Source organism: Athene noctua, chromosome 1 (assembly GCF_965140245.1).
Source record: "Athene noctua chromosome 1, bAthNoc1.hap1.1, whole genome shotgun sequence".
Lineage (NCBI taxonomy): Eukaryota > Metazoa > Chordata > Aves > Strigiformes > Strigidae > Athene > Athene noctua.
The window spans coordinates 242,327,902-242,349,419 of record NC_134037.1 but is presented as its reverse complement, the minus strand read 5'-3'; the positions used below and the strand labels follow the sequence as shown (position 1 = coordinate 242,349,419).

Genomic DNA, 21,518 nt, shown 5'->3' with positions numbered 1-21,518 from the left:
CATGGTAAATGAAATTGTTTCTGAAACATTTTTCTTTTTTCTTTTAGTTCCTGGAATAGATGGCGGTGGATTAGCTGATGCTAGTCTCACAGATTCCTACTTTAGCACCAGCTTCATTGGCGTAAATGGATTTGGAAGTCCCGCTGAAACAAAGTATCCCATGATGCAGGTAATAGCAGTGGATTGTGTAGTGTTTTTTTAATTCTGGCTGGCCTTACACAAAGAAGGGAAAACTATACAAGAGGCAGGAAAAATGAGGCCTTCTGTAACATGTCATCTTGTAGGACATACACAGTATATACTCAATTAAATCTTGCAAAGGGAAATGAAACAATATAATTGCTTTAAAATTAACCTGTTTTTATTGACACTTACCTGAGCTGGTGTGTTGGGTTTTACCATGTGTTCTTAGATTTCTTTTTATGCTCATAGCTTATTTTGATAGACTTTTACTAAATGTATAAAAAATAGATTTTGAAATATTTCAAAGATCAGAAGTCACTGTAGCAAAATGTGAACTGTCAAACCTGTAAATTACTAGGCAAAAGTTTCAGAATTTGTAAACTTAGTCTCTGGTGGCATTCAGTTATGTTGAATTCACATTTAAATATTTTGAAATGTTTTGTTTTTACAGTGTTCTGCAGATGTCAGCATAGGAACTCCCATGAGGTGGAATTTATTGTGTAGGTAGTGTTATAAAAAATTTACACCAAAAGGTTGTCATATTTAAATCCTAAATGAATATCTATTGAATTAACACATGAAGTACTATAACACCCTCAAACTGTTATGCTTTTTAAAAGTTGAAAAGAAGATGGTCTTCCCTGTACTCAAAGGTTTAACAAACCAGTTTCTGGAAAATGAAAGAGAGTGCAAGTCAAACAGTTCGCACTGAGTCCTGACAACAACTCTCTTCTTTTATATCAAGGAAACTCTCCTTATGAGCTTACTTTGATCTCAGTTGTGGCTGTATTATGGATTGAAAAATAACTCAGCAAAAGGTGGGAAATAATTAGGTGTGTTCCCTTTTTTCTTTTCTCTTTTTACTGCATGTTTTCAAGAAGGCTGGATTTTCTAATTCAACAGAATTGCAAAACTATGGAAATGTTTATCATTGACAATGATGTATGATTTAAAAAGAAAAATTTTATCCTCTGATCCCAGAGTGTACTACTGAAGCTGGAAGTTACAAATTTTGGTTATCACTGAGATCATATGATTTTATCCTTTTAGCGCAAAATCATTGTTTTGTATCCTTAAACTGCATTCTACAGCAGCACTGGTGTCTTTCTAAACACAAATTTAAATTATAACTGTTTATTCTAGAAAGACTAAGCATGCATCTAACATGAATGAACACAGAATTTTTATATACTAATGCCTGTGAGATTACAGTCAAGGAATTTTGTTTCTCTGAGAAAAGAGAAGATATTCATGTGCCTTTTACTCATTGGAGGCTAAAGGAAGTTATTTTGAAGGATTTCATCAGTATTGAGAAAGTGATTACAGACATTAAACCATGGTTTAAAAGGTATTCTTATATTGAGTTTGTTTTCCTTTGAATCATGCGATTTAGAGTTCTTGTTTGCATAGGTGAAGCTGGTAACACTGTCTGTTTTGATTGTGTCAGCTTCTAAATTAAGTCCATACTAACAAAGTTTAGCCAATTGGAATGCGTTTTTCCAGGTCATTCAGCCCTTTGGAGAACAAGGTGAGGGAAAAATCTTAGTGACTTTTACTTTAAATAATACTAATATTTTATAGTTTGGAACAGAGACTTTAAAGTTGGTAGATTGGTGTTTGTGTGAAGGATATACCTTTTGCTCTCTGAAAATTTGCCCAGATTTTGTCACTTGATTAAACCTTTGCAAAACTGGTTTGTATAGACCCACTGGAGACTTCCTAGATGTTAGATAATTCCCCAAAGATGTAGTCTGCGTTGGCATGTTCCAGCTTGAATACATTCTTGCAGTTACAGCTTTGGCCTAATGTAGGCCTTGCTTGAACTCCAAGCAGGAATACTGATCTGCTTCGTTTCCCTCTTTCCTTTTCTTCCACCTCAGACTGAAGCAGCATAAAAGTGGATCTGTATGTAATTAAAAAGAGCTGCATCTGTGTTAACTGGAGCAGAAGGGTGTGTAAGGGAAGAGAGACATGTTATGGGCTTAGAGAAACTGAGCTGAAGATAAGTGAATAAGGAACTAGGAAAGGCTGAGCAAAGGGACTGAAACTGAGAGAAGATGCTGGTGGGACACTCACAAAATGGGGACTGGAAATACACAGAAATTGGGACAAAGAAACAAGTTGGCATAATGAAAAGCTGGGACAAAGTAGGGTGGAGAGAACAAATCCATGTGCCTATTTCTCTTCAGATCCTTGAATCAAACTAAAGGCACTGAAAATTTAGTGTTCTGCTATTGATAAAACATCAGAAGTCTTCTGTTAAATACCTTATTAGCTCTCAGTTTTGCTTTGCAGATGAAAACATCAGTTCCATCTGTGAGTTACTTAGTCATTTCTGGTGGATCTGTGCAGTTCACAAATGTATGCATCAGTGATGCAATATAAGGAACCTTTTTCAGCTTGTTTTTTAAACCAGGGCAATCGCACAAGCATGCAAATAAACACACTGCTAGAAAAACACTAGTAAGATACTGCTTGATCTTAAGAAATATTAAGTTTAGTTGCCAGTGCAGCCTTGAGGTTATATATTGAGATGTATACCTCATAACATTGTCTAATTTTTTCAGTGGGAAAATTATAAGTGTGACTTATTCAGGACACAAGATGTGTGGTGCCTGTGTAATGAGCATCGATTTGATAGTCGATTAAGTGTTCGTTGTACAGTTCCATGCCTTACTTTTGCATGCTGTTCACATCCTTCTCATGAAGACTGTTAGTTGGCAGTGTGCTTTCCTGTGCAGGTTACAGTTACTGCATCCAACTTTGTGGAATACTTTCCTTATGAAAGAAGAAATTAGTCTGCATTTTATAGAGACATGGGAAGAAAAAGGATGGCAATTAAACGAAAAAAAAAAACCAACAGTGCTGGCAAATTAGCGACCCCAGAGTTTTTGAACCTAGCCTGTACAGCTGGAAGGTGAGGAATGGAGCTCATGACCACCTGTAGAAAGCTTGTTCTAAGTTGCTTAACTGGCCTCAATCTAACAAAGTTAGTCTCTTCTGGGTAATGCTTGTTTTCTTTTACCATGAGATAATCTTTATGCAGTCCATACTTTAGTCCCTAGATGCCTTCCAACGTAACCATCAGGGATTCCATGGATGTGTTGTCTTGACTATTCCTAATTAATCTCCAGAATGTATTTGCCACGTGCAGCAAGTAAAACTGAGGCTTGTTATAAAGAGTATGTGATTGTGTATATTTGGGTTATCATAATGCATATGTAAAAGAGCCAAATTGCCTCGAGCAAAGCTATATCCAAGTTCGGCAATTGTCATGCTTTTGTGTGCAGTGCATAACCTGTGTTATGGTGTTAAGCAGTGAAAGGAAGGAAAGTAAAGGTGAATTGCATCATGATGAATTGCAGAGGGGATGTGCTGCTTTGATCATAAGTAATGTAGGTGACTAGTGGTCAGCATTTCTGCAGAACAGATGCTTCTGGCTCTGAGATTTCATTTTTATGTGTTGAGGAATATTTTATGAGATCTAGAACATCTCATTGAGGTTAGATTAGTGGTGAAGATGCAGTTAATGGCAGTGCTGACTTTGCAGTGGAAAAGAGTAAAAATCTGTGGTACAATTCAGAAGAGGTATGAAGTAGCTATGGCTTTAATTCTTTTTTTTTCTTCCTTTCTGAAAAATAATCTCTTTGCCTCATCCTTTTGCTCATCCCATCTCAAAGGACTTTGCTGTTAGCCAACCTTTTATTGCCCCCCGTTGGCCTCTTCTGTTGTTGCTAACTAGTTTCCTATTGATTAATAATCTCCTGTTCTCATTGGTTTGTATTTTCCCATAATACAATTTTGTTTCATGTGTCTTTTCTTCCCTGAACCTGCATGTGCTTTTAAATACTAAATTAGCAGTATTGGATTCCATCTTATCAAAGTGTGTATTTTCTGTTTTCTCTTCTCTGACTACTAACAGAGCAGGCCTGCTCAACACATGGCCCACAGGCTGCATGCTGTCCTTGAAGCTGTTCTTTTTCTTTTTGGCATAGAAGCAGCTGCCAAGATACAGTTAGAGGTGTGGTTAAAGAAGCAGCTCATTGCTTTTGGCTTTCCAGCAGTGAGGAGGCTGGAGCTGGCTGGCTGGGATGCCTCTGATGCTTGGCTGTTTGCTCAGTAGCTCTGTGTTCCACTTGGCTAACTAGTTGTGTTCCTCTGGCATTAGTGCTGCTCCTTGACTTGTGGCAGTGGCTTGATCAAAGACACAGGTGGTGCAGAAAGGAGCTTTAGTAGTATTATGCTAAGATATTAAAAGGCTATTATAGCAGGATGAGGCAGAGGAGTATTTTGATGTTAAAGCTTTTAGTGTCATATTAGAATTGAGCAATTTGGTTGTAAGAGCAGTAGTAGAACAGTAGAAGGTGCATGTTGCTTACTAGAAATCCAGTTTTCCTTATTTTGATGGGATGAGGTTTATGTAGAGGTAGGTTATGTAGAAAGTAGGAATCGCAACTTTTCAATGCATCACCCTGATCAAAATAAAAAAGGAGGTAACAGTCTTCAGTGTTAATGTTGGCAAAGCCAAGCAATGGAGAAGAATTGGTCTTGCTTGCGTTTACCATGCTAATGGGTATGCTAAGCATTCTTGAAAAGCCTGAGAAGTAGAGACCATGCTCACTTCAAAGTCTTGCAGCTGAACAAACACAAAGACCTTTGTTCCCATTGCTGCATCTGCCAAGAGTCAAGTAATAAAACTTTCCTTATAGCACAGAAGCTAGTAAATGTCTTCAATTTTTGACTGTTGAGACTGAGTGGAACTACACTCGTGCTATTTTAAATATAAAATTATGCAGTTGTTTGCATAATGCTTTCTGAAGAAATCCAGTTGCTTTAGTTCAAACAGTTGTGAGTGGGACATGCTGTAGATGGTGCCAAATATGCTAACTGTTGAAGACAAGTTTTGGATTGTTTAGAAAGGAAAGCAAAAGGTCACAGAATCTGACAACACCAGGATCACTTCTTTTATAGAGTAATTAACTTTATTCTAAAAATTACAAAGTAATATTCTAAAATACAGTTCCAGTAGAGCAGTAATAAGATGAAAATAATAGCTTGTTACATACTACAAAATATTTTGAGATAACACACTTAGCACAGGAATGACCCTGAGGAAAGTACATATTTTTCAGGGTTATGGTGGGGAATACGGAGACAGAGGGAACAAATGCCATCTTTTAGGTATTTTGGGGAAGAGAAATGGTGGAGAAGAAAGCAAAAATTCTCACTTAAGATATGTCTTGTACCATAAGCGATGTAAAATTAGATCTAATTGTGTACAACAAAGCTATATTCATCCTATATCTTGATGAGAATTTTGTAACTATCTACTTTAGTGCAGGGAGATGAAAGCAAAGCAAACTTAAGTGTGGCTATAATTTTGTGTTTCTCTGCTGAACATTGAAGGGTGAAGGCAAAGTAGTGTATAACCTTAGAAGATAGGAATATTTCTTGTAACACTTCTCTTCCTAGCATACTGCACCAAGGAGGTATTGAAAAGATGAATGGCATCCTGGGCTGCATTAAGTAAAGCACTGCTAAGAAATCGAGATGATCCTTTCCTTCTGCTCAGCACTGGTGAAGTCACACGGGAGTGTTGGGCTTCTCAGTACATGAGAGACATGGACATATTGAAGAGAGTCCAGTGAAGGACCACAAAGATGATGAGGGGACTGGAGCATCTCTCCTGTGAGAAAAGGCTGAGAGCTGGGACTGTTTGACCGGGAGAAGGCTCTGGGAGTGTCATCCATGCACATATATCTGAAAGGGAGGCTGCAAAGAATGTGGAGTCAGGTTCTGTTCAGGGGTGCCCAGTGATAGGACCAGAGATAATGGGCACAAACTAAAACACAGGAGGTTCCATCTGACCTCCAGGAAATACTTTTTCACTGTGAGTGTTAGCTCTGGCACAGGTTGCCCAGGGAAGTGGAGGAGTCTCCATCCTTGGAGATACTCAAAAGCTGTCTGGACATGGTCCTAGGCAACCAGCTGTAGGTGGCCCTGCTCAAGCAGGAGGGCTGGACCAGTTGGCTTCCAGAAGTCTCGTCCTACCACAACCTCTCTGTGAGTCTGTGAGAAATATCTAATCCTCAAAACTATTATTAAAATATGAACCTAATATGTAAATGATTTTTACAGTGCTGCTGGTGATCTGCTATCAGTGTTGCCTTAAAGTCTGTGTGAAAATAATACTTTTAAAAAAGGCCTTAAGTTGCAGTGGTTCTGAATAGGAAATGTTAGTGTGCAATAGGCTCCCTTATGTTTAGGTAAGATAATGATTCACTTTGACAAAAGTTTCATTTTTGACACAGCATCTTTTCACACTGTCTTTTTCTAAGTGGAGATGAGTTACTTTGATTAATCCTGGTGCTCGAAGGAAGAGTAAAAACTTCTGAACGAGTATATTCCCATCCTGTAACTTAATTTCTTGAATATTCAGGAGTTAACACAGTATTCTGAAAAAACTTTATTTCTCAATTTTTCTGTGAAATTAAAGAGCGTGTATTTTGTTACTAGTGGAAAGTTCAACAGTGGAAGAACTTTAAGCTGAAGCCTCAGGTTAAATCCTTGGACAGGGGTGAATGTGACAGTTTTGTTCTGCAGCAGCTTTCTTTTAAGATGTGAACAGAAACAACTTCTTAATCCCTTTAAAGGGAGAGGGGCAGGATGTATGCCGGTCAGCCTAGTTGAATTTTAACTAGTGCTTAAAGAACCTCAATAAATCATAGCAATAGGCAGGCAAAGCAAATGAGTTTATGTGGAACTGAGTGACATTGGTGTGGTGCTTGATTATGGGAAAGTTGTCTTTACATATAAACTTCCACATGGTGAAAGTCATGATGTGCTAAACAAGTCTGAAGCTCTCATATGTGCATGCTTGCCTTGCCTGGCAGGCTTAATAGGAATGAATAGTTCATTTTCTTCTCCTGTTAATGGTTGCTCTTACCTTTCTGGAGCTTTCATCCTTTGGGTTTGAGGTTTTTGTGATTGCATTCTTCTTGAAATTGAATATTTTTCATACAGAAATAGTTCAGCACCATTAGAAGAGAAGCATCATTTAAAATCAAAACTGCCTTCTGGAAAACATATACAATAACATATAGTACTCGGGTTTTCTTTTGTTTTTTATTTAAAGATATTTTCAGGTGGACTTGATAGAATTCAGAATTCAGATACAGGAATAACCTACATTAAGACAAAATGCTTTTGGGTGTGGTAGCAATTTTAGTATTAAAACAGTTTAAAAATCCTTTACTGATTTCATGCAGGTCTTCTGTGAATAATATTAAGGTAAGAAGCTTGTGCATATGTAGTAGAAGTGAGCAAAATGAAAAAATCATGAGAGTAGTAAAGTGAAGGTTTTTAACTTTATTCGAGGTACAGCTTACAAGCAGTTGTTAAAGCAAGAGCTGTCCATGATTGGTGAGAGAAGCTTTGGTTTTTCAGAATCTTGGTTCATGTAAAACATGTTTGCACCTTGAATGAGACTTGATTTTATAAAAGCACAATTGATGTTCATAGGCTTTGTTTACACTGCTTTCAGAATCCTGAACAAAGTGTTCTGTTGCAATCTGCCTTGCACGCACTATATGTTTTTAGTGATCATATCAGCACTATTTTCATCATTGCAGCCACCTATTCACATTGCAAGTCTGTTGATTGAATGTTAGCTCCTGTACTAGAATATTGGTATAAAAGTGCTTGGTTCCAGGTTTAATCCATATGCTTAACCGTCTTTGGTACCAACCCAGATATTGATACCATATTTATTCCTGTTCTGACAGACCTTTTGAATTAAAATTGTTATGAAAATCTGAGTGTTATCAATAGACATTTACACTATTTTCGTCTACACCTGGACCAATTTTGTGCAAAACTGAAAGGTGCCCTTTAAGAAATTTCTTTCTAAAGCACTTTCTTTTATAAGGATCAGTGTGGAAAAAGAAAGGATAGATTATAGGGTTGTTTTTCAAATATTTGTGAAAAACTATTTAACTTCCCTTCCTGACTAAGTAATGGAAATAATATGACATATGAATAGTTAAGCTACTATAATCCAGAAATTATTTATTTTGATGTATTCTTATTCTTACTTTGATGATAGTGGACAGAGGAGGAACATTCTTGAACTTCCACAAGATTGTTAATTTAGTATGGGTCTCCCAAAGTGTTAATCTTGTTTTGTAGAAATAGGTGAACTTTGTTTCACTAGAGGCATCCCCTCTGTGTAAAGAATTAATTGTTGATCGCTAACCTTTTAGTGAGAGGTACATTGTGTCAGTTCACTGTATTTAGGAACATGAGACACCTGAAATCAAATAAGGAAAGAGAGTGTAGCAAATGGCTTTCCTCATTTAGGTCTTGAAAAAGCTGAAGGTTTACATAATATTTACATACGTACAGATATTATGCGTTGTTCTAGGACATCTGCATGTGCTATAGTTCTGCTTCATCTAGTACTATGTACTTGTATGGAATGAAGAGTTGTATCAGAGAAGCCTGAGTGATTGTAGAACGCTTGCTGTAGCAAAGGAGCACAGGTGATGGAAATAATGCATGGGGGAATAAAGCATTGAGGGATTGAGCATGTTGTTGCGAGGGTAATGTTTGACGATACCTGCTGAGGTATCCAAATTTTATGAAATCTTGATATTCAAGTTACTAAGTTACTTTTCTCATTACTGTAGACTATTATTTATTTATTTATTTATTTACAACTTGCTTTCCACATAGAACTTACTTTACACAATCTATTTGTTTTAGATATGAGTATTAAAAGCTGCAGCTTCTGGTGAAGTCAGTAATAGTATGAAAGCTGCGAATGTTGAGAAACTTGACTTGCAGTAGGTTTACAGTTCTACCATATGGGATAACACACCAGCTTCTGTTGGTTCTCCTCTGTTCTTACCAAATTTACTCCAGAATATTGATCTTACTGGTCAAGAATTAGATGAAGTGGCATTGAAGTATAATGTAGTAAGCTTCTTGCCCTTTGCCACCAACATTGAGATTGGCCATGGAAAAATGTAAGCGTAAAGAGCGACTCCAATGAGTTTTGAGTCTTAGTCTGTGTCTAGACTACTAAATTAAACATGCCTGGAAACCTTCCTTGATGCTTAGGGCCAGCTGGCACAAAAAGGCCTGTTTGTGCTGGTGTACGCTCGCTTGGTAAAGCAGAGGCTGCATGCAAACTGTCTATTTGAAGGGATTTCAAACCTTTTCGCCACTCAATAGCGCCTAGAAATTGGCTGGGAGACTCCTTGTTGATGTGGGCCAAAAGCATGCCAGGGAATATTTTAACAAATTACCGGTCAGCTCTCTCAGTGGTGGAGAACACTTCCTGACTTTGCTTTGCTTTTCTTCTCACACTTTTTCTTCCTGTTGGGACACTGGTCAAAGTAAATAATAAGCAGGAGTAAGAGAAGACACTTCTAAACTTCTCTATCAAAATAGTGGTAGCTCTCAGAGCAGCACTGCCTCATTTAGTCTCGTTCATTGCTAGCCTATATCTCAAGAGGAATGTAGGAGAAGTAGGTAGAGCCTAGGAGGAATGTTGCGAGGATTTCAGATGTCCTGCTGGCTTACAAGATTCACGTGATTTTGCTGAAAGGTCTCAAAGGTTTTGTTTTTAAAAAGAATCTATTAAATGCTCTACTAATTTGCATATTTTTCATTGGAAAAGTTTCATGTTATAATAGCGTATAATAAAGGGAGTTGTTGTTCCAGGAGTACAAGATGAAAGAATGCTTAAAGGAGATAAGTAATTGTCTTATCTAACACTTTGACAACATACAGGAAGAGAACCATAGGTTTGGTAGATTCTTCCAAGTTAGAAATCTCAAGTAGCAACCTCACGTGTGAACTGCTTTATTTTACTATAAATGTTTGTCAGCTACAAATCACTGTCTGCTTAGAGTATTTACTAAGCGGGGAATGAGCACAGGTTTCATAGCCTGTTCTTAAAACTTTCTGAATGTCATCCTCAATGCCTTCACTGTTTTATAGCTTTGTTTTACATGTACAATTTTGTCTTTTTTTTCAGAGGATGACAAATAGCAGCAGCTCCCCTAGCCTTCTCAATGACAGTGCCAAGCAGTATGCAGGCCATGGTACGTACTTTTAAAGTATTGCGTATTAGAATTATGTTTGGAAATTTAAGAAATTCACTTCCACAAAACTTAGGCTTAAGAGAGTGTGTTTTTTCTCCTCTGACTTGAGATGCAGTAAACTTTATTTTTTTAACAGTAGTATATTGTGTGATTATTTTTAATACAAAGCTGAAGTGCTATTGAACTTAAATTTTCAGTCGTCTTTTTGCTCCAGTGGGGAAAAACTAAAAAAAATCATTATTGGTCTTGTCACTTCCAGTGAAATGCTAGTTTGGATATCAACTGATAGCTTAAGCATTTATTTTGCCCCACAATAGCATCCCTTTTTATTGTGCTTTTCAAATGAATAATTGTGTGCAATGAATGTACAGGTTTTTATTCTTAAATTTAGGGTGTACGTTTCACAAAACTTGTATCTCAACTCATTATTTGGAAAAGATATTGTTTTGTTCTGTAGGCAGTACTTCACCTCTTATAATTTTTTCCCTGCTATAGGCAATGTGGTTTTCAACTGAACAAAATATTTCTATAGTGCAGGCCTACATATTCTTTAAGTTATTCTGGAGGGTATATTGAACTTCTGCAATGGGCTTCTCAGAATCACTGCAGATTATTTCAGCTGTAGCTGTCAAACTGAGTTCTTTAAAGAAGAGGGTATTACTCCCTTATGGCAAGGGCATACATTTAAAATACATTTCTGCTCTGAAAATTGCCGTGTAAATGATGTTCTAGAAGTCTATTTGCATGTCTGACCCTGCAGCTAGTCTACTTACTAGGGTTATAATTTTTTAAGCATGATAGTAACTACTATAAAATTAACTTGCTTGAAAGTCAGGATTTGTAGGGTTTTTTATCTTTTCTCCTTCCTCCTTTTTCCAGTAGGTTTTGTGATAATTCTGCTTCTTTTGTCCCACTGAGCTATTCAAGGCAGTGGAGATCTTCAGTTTTAAATGCAGTCGGAGTTTGACTGTGACAGGCCAGATAGTGATGGTGATGCATGCGAAGGAGAGAAACCAGACTGACTTTTGGAAACCAGTTTAAATTCTGTTGTGTCTCAAGTCCTTTTCTTCCCCCTTCTTTCTGCCCCACCAAGCTGTGGTTCACTTGTAGAATTACCCTTTTCAGGAGTATTGATTAATGTTGAAGAAAGTGTTTACAGCTGGCAGTCATCTGCTGATTTGACAGCTCTACCCATGCAGTTTGGAGTTTTAAGTTACAGCTGTGGTTGTTCAGTTTTTGGTGCTTCAACTCTGGGAAGAATACACAGGGACAAAGAAAAAGCAATAAAAAGCTACTAACAGAATGCAGACTTTTGCTACTCCTAGTTCTGATTTAAATTTGTGCAGAACAGTGACAGGACGCGTAAGATCCACATCATTATTTGTAAGGCTATGTTATACAGAAGATTACTAATTTCAGGTAACTGGAGATTTGAAGGCTTTGAAATGTTAGATGGACATGAAATAGTGTCAAGAGCAATTAAACTTACTAAATTATGCTAATGAGTACCATTTCAATTGAGCACTTGCACTGAATCTAATAAATGCTGCCATTTTTAGCAGTGTGGTTGCTAAACATAGTTTTATCAAAAGAATTTTTTCCGTACAGAAATAAGTTAAAATGTAAAATTTGTTTTTAATATTAGAGATATATAACGTGTTGTTTTACATTCTTTTTACAGATCCACTAACTTCACCAAATTCATCTTTGTTTAATGACTTTGCTGCCCTCAGTGTGTCTCAAAGGAGGAAGGTAGGCAACAACTAAATTTTAAGTAGTATATTTGTATGTGAGTTGACAGGGAAAAAGATCTGGCATAACTTGAAATGCTAGGTGAAATAAGGATAATTTTTCTAATATTACTAGATTTAATTTTATGTTTTGCTGTTGATATAAATAAGATTTTACTACTTCATTTTTCCTACATGGGATCAGACTGCTTCTACTATAAAGAAATATTCCAAGCACTTGTAAACAGAAGTTTATAAAAATGCTTTGAATATGAAAATTAGGACATAGCCCACTGAATTTGAAAACAATTTTTTTTGTACTGAGACACAAGCCACCTGCAAGCCTTCATGGCAACAAGTTCTGAATACATAAACAGTCATTCCCCCATTTATTTGTACCTGATGTGAAAGTAATTTTTACACTTTGAAATACATTTATTTTGAAAAGCACTCTATGATATTATTGGGAATTCTTTTTCTGCTCTAATCTGTACTAAGAAATCTTTCTTTTGCTGAAGGTTAGACTGAGTCTTCACCTTTGACCTGTGCCAACACAGGTTGTGGTGTTTTCCAGTTATACACTTACAAATGCAGTGGCTGGAACAAGAGACAGAAGTTTGGTCACACCAGAGTTCCTTCTCATTTTTTGAACTGTGGCTTATCAAAAAACATTATCTTGTGCCGACCAGTTATCAAATTTTACTTTTACTGATGACTTTCATGTTTTACTACTTTTCTTATTGTCCGCGTGATCTTGAACTTTCCTGTAATTGATAATGCATTGTCTTGAAAGCAAGCTACATCAGCATGCATGTGACATTTTATAGAGCTTCATTTGTGTGCTGGCAGTTGGGAACTCTGTATCATTCCTGCAGGTGAAGATTAAGCTTAAAGATAATTACCATAGTTGGCCCATCGGACTAATGTTCCTTGATGTGAAATGCTGTTGTAGAATGTGTCCAAACTACATGGAATCTCTGAATTGCCCTTTTCCTTAATGCCAGTGTGGTGCACTGGAAGTTGGATGTAAACAACTATAAATGTGTTGTTTATCCGCTTAACAAGCGTAGTAAGAATGAAAATATACATTCCTTTTTAACAGAGTTTGCAAGAACTGTGTACACATACACATGTGTGCATAGGTGTATGTATGTGTATGTGTGCTTAACCAAAGAAAATGAGCTATTGTACAGAAGTATTGCCAGAGTGACCACTGCCTCTAAAAATTAATTAAAAGTTTATTGAACAGTACAAAATGAAAACAAACCAATTAATGTTTGAGTGTAAAGCTCAAATACTAGTGTAGAGTCTTTTCTGGCTTGATCATCTTTTTCCCCAAGAAAAAAATCAGCAAATTAAGCCACTTGCCGCTAAAATATTATCAAGAGAAAGATTTATCTTTGAAACTGACTGACTTGGATTTTTTTCCAATTACTATTACAAATGTAGCTGGCATTAATTGAAAGAGATTTGTGTTTTGCTTTGCATATTAATAATTTATTTTTTGTAATGACTGATATTTTGTAATGTATGTTTGTATAAAAGGTTGTTAAATAATACTAGTAGAGGGGAAGTTTTAATCTAATATTACTTGAGCTGTCTAAAATCTAGGCATCAAGGCTCCCTCTATAGTCAGCAGAGAGAGCTGAGCAGCTTTAAAGGAATATTCAGCTCACATTGAGAAGAGTATTTTGGAAAAGACTAGATGTCAGTGTCTGCTTTAAGTGGATAAAAATTGATGGCTGAAGTGATGAGAAATTAATTGCACTTCAGTGACTGACTTTTACTACCAGACGATACATTGCAGGTAGTTAAGGATGTAGTTTCTTAGTATTTTTTGAATAGAGTATTCAAATTGTATTAAGTGGTTTCCTCAAAGGCACTAAATTCTTGAGTGCCAGGTATTAAAAAACTTACGTGATTTCCTCCCATCCCAGTTACTGGGGTTTACTTAGAGCTTGAGCAATGTGATTTATCAGGCCAGCGCTTGACGCCTGCTGTAAGACAAGATAGATAGCCTTCTAGGAGTGTGTGCATCTGTTCACTGACTCTAAAGGGAGCCTTGGTGACTAGCTCAACTGTAGGTGTTTACAACATCTACTATTTAAAAAAAGAAAAACCTTTCCATTTTCTTGCTAAGAGCCCAGGGCTAAGGTTTTGTTTGTTCTGAACTAGCTGGCAAAACCAGCATTTCCTTCGTTTATCACTGACTTGGAGGACAGATATAATACAGTCTTGGTAAGTGAATAAAGAGCAATCACTTTTCTTTAAAAATTAGAATTATGATATTTTAATTATTTAGAACTGTTAAGTTATTTGCAACTGTGTAAAGACTGCATGTTTGTTTTATGTAAAAACTTGAATAGTTTCTGTAAAAGCATGTAATATGTAGGTGTAGTAAGCAAGGAAGTTAAGTTTATTAGTCTTTATTGTCCCTGAATACTGCTGATCATGTTATCCTGGCAGCCCTTTAACAATGGGCAAGCCATATGGACATAAATTTTTGATATCAATAAAATATTAAAGATAAGACTTGATAATTGTAATTATGAATATCCTTGCTTTTTAATTAGACAGCTTTTTTGAAGATAGTTATTGTGACTGGGCTACTTAAGTTGCTTATGATTATTTTGATGTTTAAAGATGTTCTGCTTTTTATTTAAAAAGTATACATAGTCTTTGAATTTTTATGAACATTCTTGAGGTTGTTTTCTCTGTTCAGAAATTATTAAACTGCATTTCAATTTTAGATTTCAGGAAAGCTAAGATTACTATTTAAAGACATTTTTATAGGATACTTAAAATGAAATCAAAGGAGCTAAGTATTTCTGTAGATGGAGCCTTGGTGGAGGTTCTGTCAACTGTAAAACCTTCTGGATTTACTGTCCGGTTGTTGTAACTCCACATGCAGTAAGACAAGCAACCTTAAAGTGAATATCCTATAAGAGATTTTCAGGTAAGTATTAACCTACAATGCACAAATAGGATTTGTGAAGCATGGAACAAAAGCTAGAGTTAGTAATAGACTAACCCTCTTTCCTGAGAATAATGATGTCACACTTATTTTTTCTTCAAACACATGCTATGCTTGTTAAAAATACAGTGGCATTCTGAACTTGAACTTCTTGGGTGTTTTTTCTAAATTGGCTTTAGCCATTATCTACAAAAAAGTTCTTCTCTAAACCCTGAAATGATCTAACTGGAAAACTTGCATTCATTTTGGTGGTTCTGGTAAACACTTCATAAAAATATGTGCAACATAACTGATCAGAATCTGTTCCAAGGGAATGACAGCTTAATGCACTAAAAATAAAATATATGCTGAAATTTTTGTTTAAATTTGTTCTGAGACTGTTGCCACCAATCCAGGTGAAAGTGTTTCCTTACTTGTCACTGGTCAGCTTTACAGGGTAGTAAAAAGCCTTGCTTTTACATTTTACTTGTTTTTTTCATACCTTCAATCCTCATGAAAAGTGAACTCTTCTGAAAAGTTCCTAACACTGGTATATTTCCATTTCATTTTTTAATTGTTCAGTCACGTGTAGAAGAGGGCCATTAAGGTAATAACCACTAGTCCACGGTCTGCAAGGAATGAACCAACTGCTGTAATGAACAACTTTCAATACCGTTTTAATACTGTTTTGTATGTATGTTGTTTAGAACTCCTTTCATTTAGGTGAGTAAAAGCCAGAACCAAAGGACTCTAAACTAGATTAGAATGGAAAGTGTGGGAGAGATTATCTGGACTGAAGTTCACTCAGAACAGGGTGCTGCTGTTTAGTGCTCTATGGACATCTACAGCAGGTTAGACTGGACAGCAGACTTTTTAATTCATATACTTTGATCAGCAGTAATAAATGTGCAGAGAAAATTATTTTGAATCAAAAGACTGCCTGTAAGCCTCATCTGCATAAATGCAAGCTTTTTAATGAGTACCAGAAGAGTTTCCCCCCTCTCGTGTTAAAGAAAAGAATAAAGCTAATTTTGTGTCCTGTGGAAACCAAATTCTTAAGACCTAAACTATTGCTAGTTTATTTTTGAGTGTCCTGTCCTCCATCTAGTGTTGTTACCTGTTGGGAAGCTATATTTCTCTGCAGGTTCCATCTCCAACTCTATCTTGACACCTCTGATACCTATCTTTATATTGCTTAGTGGTGTTCATTGAAAAGCTGTGTGTGCCCTGTTTGGTCTTGCTGTATTTACCTTTAATGAAAATGTGCCAAGACAATTGTTTCATGTTTCATATCCTCCTGAATACCATCTCACAGACATGAATCATGCTCTGAAAGTTGAGGGGTCGTCACCAAACACCACATCATGTTACTGTGCTGTAAACTGCAGAATTATGGCTACACAGACTTCATAATGTACCTGAGCTAAATTTGTATTGCAAACCTGAAATTTTCCTTCTGGGATTATACACTGCTACTGCAGTCATAAAACATTACAGTTTATAAGTGATGCAAAAAAAAAGTTGTTGCAGGAATATAGAAAGACACACTATGCTGCTAGAGAAAACTATAAATGTTTGCAGGTAATATGATGTTTACCTCAGACTAAAATGTGTTTTAAGGGTATGATATCATCTAACCTGTTGCACGTTTTTCTTTGGAATAGTTAGCTATTGGAATTGTTCCTTGGTTGTGTACTCTTGCTGTCTTAGCAATCACTACATAGTATGATGTTTTTCATTTCTCAGTGTGACATGAGAGAATGATTATTCACATTCATTTTTGTGTATAGATTAGTGATCATTGTGTTATGTAAGAAATCAAATTATTAAAGAACTTCCTTTTAGAAATATGTAACATTTTTACATTGATGGGGAGTTGTCATATTTTTGTAACCTCATCCTATTGTGTATTTGAAGGAAAAGAGCAGAATAAGATGACAGCATAGCACAGCACTTACCTTAGAATTGTATTAAAAAGACCTTTGCTTGTTTTGGTTTTCTGTCTAAGCAGGTCACATGTATGTTATGACTTACAGACATCTAAAACTTTAAATGCAATCCTTACTCCCCAATTTTAAAGCATAACTTTCCAGTTAGCCACCTAGACTTTGTCAGGTGCAGTTTATAAGCTGAAGCAGTTAACTGCAAATGTAACTTTAATGTGCAAGATGTGCTTATATTTACAACCTTTATTTGCTTATTTCTGTGCTAAGGTGTATGCAGCCTTTAAGAATGATTTGCAGTAAAATAATTGAAAGATTTTTTTTAAACTTGCCCACACATTTGTTGAAGACATTATATAAATATTTAAAGCAGCTAGAAAATACCCTGGTTTTGAGAAGTCATATGCTTAGTAAATACCAGAGTGAGAGCTGCATCAGTCTTTAGTCCTCTTTTACCTATATTTTTGGTTCTTAACTGTGCATCATTTTTCCACTGTTTTTATAAGTAGTATAAAAACTTTTGTTCTTTTAGAAGAGACCTTTAAACATTAAAAAACCTGTAGTTTGCTTACTGGGTGCTCCTTTAACAATGGAGTTTGGAAAGTATGTCTTGGGTGGTGGTACTCTGGCAAGTATTCACTACACAGAACTATCTGCTCTAATGATGGTGGAAAAAGACTGCTTTTCCACCAGCTTATTTCAATTCAGTGCTGGTATTAGTTTTTGAGTAAATAACTTTGTCAGTATAACTACATCCATGCTAGGTTTTAGCTGTTGTGGTAATTCATACCTCATCCTACCTATCTAGGCTGCAAAATTGGTGAGAAAAGATTTGATTTAAAGATATGTCGGTTTTCCTTAGCTCCTTCTGAACTCATTGAGATTTTCATGTCTTCAGCATATATATACTCATGAAATACACTTTTTAGTGTGTACAACTGACAAGTTTTCCTTAGCTGTGGTTTAAAATGCATAACATAATGCCTGATCTGTTGCAGCTTTTACTCTAAAATTTGATTGAACCAATAATGTTGTTTTGGCAGTGATAAAATACATTGTTTTGGAATAAGACATATTTCCATGCCAAATTGCATGCTTTAGTTTTCATTGAGTAGAAGAATCTTTTTTGTTTGTCTCTGTATGATACTTTTCAACTAGTGAGTTTTGTCCCCAGCCAAACCCAGGGTTTCATGATGATTTTTTTTTTTTTTAAGAAAAGGGATCTGGCTGGAAGGGTGGCTAGTCTTAAAGTGCATGTAATCTCAATGTACAATGTTATAAAGTTTAAAATTATAAGCATTCTAAATATAAGCATACTGTTCCTTTTTTTCATTAAAAACCCCACCACTCAACGATAAACACCAACCAACCAACCAAACACACAATTATTTTTAACCTATTGTCCAGGCTCCTGTTCCATTTTTAGTTGATATCAAAGTAAAAATTGGTTCTAATCTTTAGAAGTTGAGGTACAGAAAACAAATATTGTCTGCATCTCTACCAGTAAGAGGTTGTAAGGAAAGAGGAATAGGAGAGAGTATCTTGGTTAGCAACAAATCCAAACCACATGAAGGTTTTTTGTAGCTCTGTTGGCCACAAAGCTAAGAAAGTAACAAGATAATTTCTCTTTTTTGTATTACCACCTTATCCTCTGTTAGGATACTTCGGTGACTGTACTTAATGTTTAGGTGTAACACCTCATAGAATTTATTACTAAATCTAGTTATGCCGTTTAATCACAATTAAGATGATGCATAGCTGATTGTGTCTGTATAGGGATTCTGCCTGGACTGTTGTGTTTTTCTTCAATAACTTGCTGAAGTTCATATCCATAACCGAGTGTTTCAAGTACTGTCTTATTCCAGCTAATTGGTTATGAGTGTTGGGTGAAAACAGCAATAGTGATACCAATGGCTTGTAGTTAACCTTTTCAAGATACAACACAACAAAAGTTGGTTCTTTTTCAGTAGACTAGCAACCTAGCTAAGCATTTAAACTCTTTTTCTAATCATCTCTTTGCCACTACTGTTAAAAAACTGAAGTCTTACAAAACAAGACAATGTTGAAACTTAAAATTGTGTATGTTGCTTAATTTTGTTTTAAGTAGTACAAGGAAAATATGATACTATATATCTGATCTTTTCTGTCTGACACCTTAATATTTATTTTTATCTGTTTGTACATGCAGATACCATCAACTCACTGTACAACAGATGAGCCCTAGATAATGCTACTGTGATACCTTTTAGCTATGGTAATTTAAGGTAGTACTGCTTAGTTTAGCCTCTGATGGGGAAGGCTTAAGATCACTTCCATTTGCTTCAGTAGTATATGCACATAGTCAGAATTACCATAGCTCAGATTATTCACAATACTTTAAAACATAGTCTGTTCATGTTTTTGTATGCCAGACTTAATTGTGTGGTTTTTGGTACAGAAAATGTTTTGTAAATCTAAAATTCAAAATCCACCAGAGGTAAGTGCATTTTAAGGAACAGAATGTAATTTGGGACATGACTGATCCTGAAAAAAATCCAATTTCAGATCTTCAGTGGAAGAAAACTTTGGAATTGTATAGTTTGATTTGTCAGCTTATCCAGACTTGAATATTATATGGAAGTTATTAGACAGGAGGAGTCTTTGCAGTTTGAATCTTCATAAACCTTCTCTTGTTTAGATTTATTTGTCTGGGATAGTTTTGTAACATCTTACACCAATGGCATGTCCAACCCTGAATTAGAAAGGGAAGTGTGGCTTTGCCCACTGTCCATGAAACAGGAGGAACTAGGGGCAAAGACACTGTTAGAACAAGTAGTAGGAAGAAAATAGACTTGCTAAACATGTTCCCAAACTTATTGTTGAATGAACGGGAAGCAAGTAATTATGATGACTTGAGGAATATTTTCTAGTGTGGGCTAATTAAGTTACTCATCTGTACTAGTGTTCTGATGTCTTGAAGATGCTACTCAGGAAGGACCTTTGTGGTTTTCGAATGGATTTCTTTTGTTCAAACATGATGTTTCTCAGACTTTGAGGGTTTATCTTTCCTAATACAACACCTTCCCCCTAATCATGCCAACCAATAGCTTCCTATCATTAATTGCTGGCAGCAGCTTGGTTCTACAGGGCAAGGGTTATAATTATTAGATATGGTTGAAAATGCTTACCCTTCTTACCCTGGGGAGCCAAGCTGTTGCTAGCAATTAAAGGTAGTTAGCTGTTCCCTGCCTCATGTAAACATTTTCAGCCGGTAATTACTACTGCTTCACACTTCTTTGCCCCAGAGGAACTGAACTCTTCCAGTCATGCTTTGTAATAATTTGGGTTTTTTTTCTTTCTCTTAAATTTCATTTTAATTATTGTAGTTTAACCTTATTTTTCCATTGAAGGATGATAGTGATGTTTTTGACCTTTCACATTTGGAACTTGTAACTGTATTGGGAGTTGCAACCTAGTTTGAGAAATACTTGCTAAAGGATTACAAAGTATTTAAATGCTTTAGCTGCCTTCCCCCCTTACAAAAAAGGTTGTTGAACTATCACTTAATCTGTATGACTGAACAGGAGGTTTTTTTATACATCAAAAAGACTTTAGGGAAGGCAAAAATGCAATTGCTTTTGTAATCATCCAAGAGAAGTTGTCCCCATGCTAAGAAATGTATTTGCCCAGATTGTCATGCTTCTGCTTTATGTAGATACGTTAGTTCAGAAATGATCAGTGGTTGATGGATTCTTGCATGTTTCAAGATGCACTATTCTGTCTCTGTTCCTTTATTTGTTGTTCTGTGTAGAGGGCAGGGATGTAGCAAAATTGATCAGTTTATTCAGACTGCTCAATCTATTTGGTCTTTTCTTTTGACTGAATCTTTTCTCATGGCAGACACTTTTTTCTGCGTTTTCTTGTCTCCTGATTTCTGAATCAGATGTCATTTTGCTCATTGAAAACAAGTGTAATTTAGAATGATTTTGGTGCAAATAGACCAAAATTTATTTCCAAATAATACTGTATATTCCATCTTCTACTATCTGTCTGAACAATGAAATCCTGGCCTAGTAATGTCCTGTTGAAGTTTTATAGTAGATAATGAAAGTATAAATTTAATTTGGTTTCACCCACTTTTTCATTTAGTTTTTTCATACTAGTAGGCAAAGAACTATTGATATATAAATTCATATTGTCTCTATGTTGGTTTATGGCATAGAATTGACCATTGTTCCCCCCCTCCTGTATCGTCCTACATAAAACCTAAAATACAGTTTTATTTTGTTGCCTGGAATCTGAATACCATTATAACAGAAATAGCCTCCCTTCAGGTTGACTCACTTCCTCTTTTGTTTTGGTGGTTCTTTTCAAAATATTTATAGAACACCTTTTATTATGGAGGATTAAAAGAACCCTTTATGAATAGAAACATGTTTGTAGTCTGAGGCAAATTGTGCCCCTGCACTTGGTAGAACATGGAGAGAGATGGGGAACCTGCCAGGGGAATTGTTGCTCTTCATTATGTTATTATTTCCAGTAGCCAGGCTAAGGAAAACACATACTGCATTCAAACTCTGCCCTAAATCCAATACTATTTGTATGTCTGCCTTCTCAGACC

The 21,518-nt window shown here is 36.0% G+C and overlaps 1 protein-coding gene across 8 annotated transcripts in view; it reads left to right on the top strand.

The window, feature by feature from the left end:
- PAN3 (poly(A) specific ribonuclease subunit PAN3) overlaps positions 1 to 21,518 on the top strand; it is an 81,573-nt gene that overhangs the window by 13,408 nt on the left and 46,647 nt on the right. For 4 of the 8 annotated variants that reach the window (XM_074914856.1, XM_074914832.1, XM_074914848.1 and 1 more), the window contains exons 3-6: positions 48 to 169; positions 10,226 to 10,292; positions 11,974 to 12,044; positions 14,198 to 14,260. In XM_074914856.1, coding sequence (XP_074770957.1) covers positions 48 to 169; positions 10,226 to 10,292; positions 11,974 to 12,044; positions 14,198 to 14,260 — 323 coding nt within the window. The remainder of the gene's footprint in view (positions 1 to 47; positions 170 to 10,225; positions 10,293 to 11,973; positions 12,045 to 14,197; positions 14,261 to 21,518) is intronic. The other 4 variants (XM_074914885.1, XM_074914866.1, XM_074914875.1 and 1 more) reach the window with 1 other exon arrangement.